This window comes from Eimeria tenella, genomic scaffold, assembly GCF_000499545.2.
Source record: "Eimeria tenella Houghton genomic scaffold, Eth_scaff212, whole genome shotgun sequence".
Taxonomy (NCBI): domain Eukaryota; phylum Apicomplexa; class Conoidasida; order Eucoccidiorida; family Eimeriidae; genus Eimeria; species Eimeria tenella.
In genome coordinates this window covers 5,334-6,346 of record NW_013541968.1, presented here as the reverse complement: position 1 = coordinate 6,346, position 1,013 = coordinate 5,334, and the positions used below count along the sequence as shown (strand labels likewise).

The window sequence follows — 1,013 nt, the reverse complement described above, 5'->3', positions numbered from 1 at the left end:
GGAAGTGAATTAAAAGGAAATAAAACAAACTTGCTGCGAAGAAGCCGGTGGGATTGTGCGGCTGCGCGAGCATCGGGGTGTCTGTACACCTCAGCTCCGCTGGAGCTGCTGAAACGGCGGGAAGGCAGCAAATGTGGAATTAATTATTTAATTTAATTAAAAAGTACTTTAAAAAGTATGTTAATTCCTTTATTTATCCTTTTTTCTCCTTTTAGTTGCGACTTTGCGCAGCGCGATGCTCACGAGCGCGGCGGCCCCGCCGGGTGCATGTACAGTGGGGCCCTCTGTGTGCATTTGGTGTCTCAAAGAGAAAAAGGAATGTTTAGTCTTGAATTAAACATTAAATTTCATTAATTAAGGTTTTTGAATGAAGGAAATAAGCTGAACGGGACCTCCAACGCGGCCCGCAGCCCCGGCAGCAGCACAGCCTTCCTCCGAGGTGTACATACACCTCAACGCTCCTTGGCCCGGCCTTCTTCTGAGGTGTACATACACCTCAACGCACTGACACCATGAACGCAGCAAAGCTTTCCGCCTTCCGTTCGGGGGCCTCCCGGCTGGTTCCTCGCGCCGGTTTGAGGGGTTTCCGCAGCAGCAGCAGCAGCAGCAGCAGCTGCTGCTGCAGCAGCAGCAGCAGCAGATCTCTCGGCGCTGCCTTTGCAATGCCTTTTAACGGCAAGTCCCTAAACCCTCGGGCTGGGCTGCGAGGGCTCTCGGGGGCCCACTTCAGCTTCCCAGCAGCAGCAGCAGCTGCTGCTGCTGCTTCTGCTGCTGCGTCTGCTGCTGCTTGCCCTGCAGCAGCTCGGTTTCTGACGAGCAGCAGCAGCAACGGCAGCGCTGCAGCAGGCAGCAGCAGCAGCAGCAGCTCGCCGTCAGCAGCAGCAGCAACTGCAGATGGAGACGCCGAAGGCAGAGAAAGAAAAACAAATGGAGAAGCAACAGAGCAGCCAGAAGAGGATATAACCGACGTCGAGCAGGTAAGCCCTAGGGTTTAGGGTTTAGGGTTTAGGGTT

At 54.3% G+C, this 1,013-nt stretch overlaps 1 protein-coding gene across 1 annotated transcript in view; it reads left to right on the top strand.

Moving 5' to 3' along the window:
• Window positions 1-512: 512 nt before the first annotated feature.
• The window catches only part of ETH_00017670 (co-chaperone GrpE, putative), a gene marked incomplete at both ends in the record, with an annotated part of 1,491 nt that continues 990 nt past the window's right edge, over window positions 513-1,013 (top strand). Inside the window, one exon of the mRNA XM_013374552.1 lies at window positions 513-977. Coding sequence (XP_013230006.1) covers window positions 513-977 — 465 coding nt within the window. The remainder of the gene's footprint in view (window positions 978-1,013) is intronic.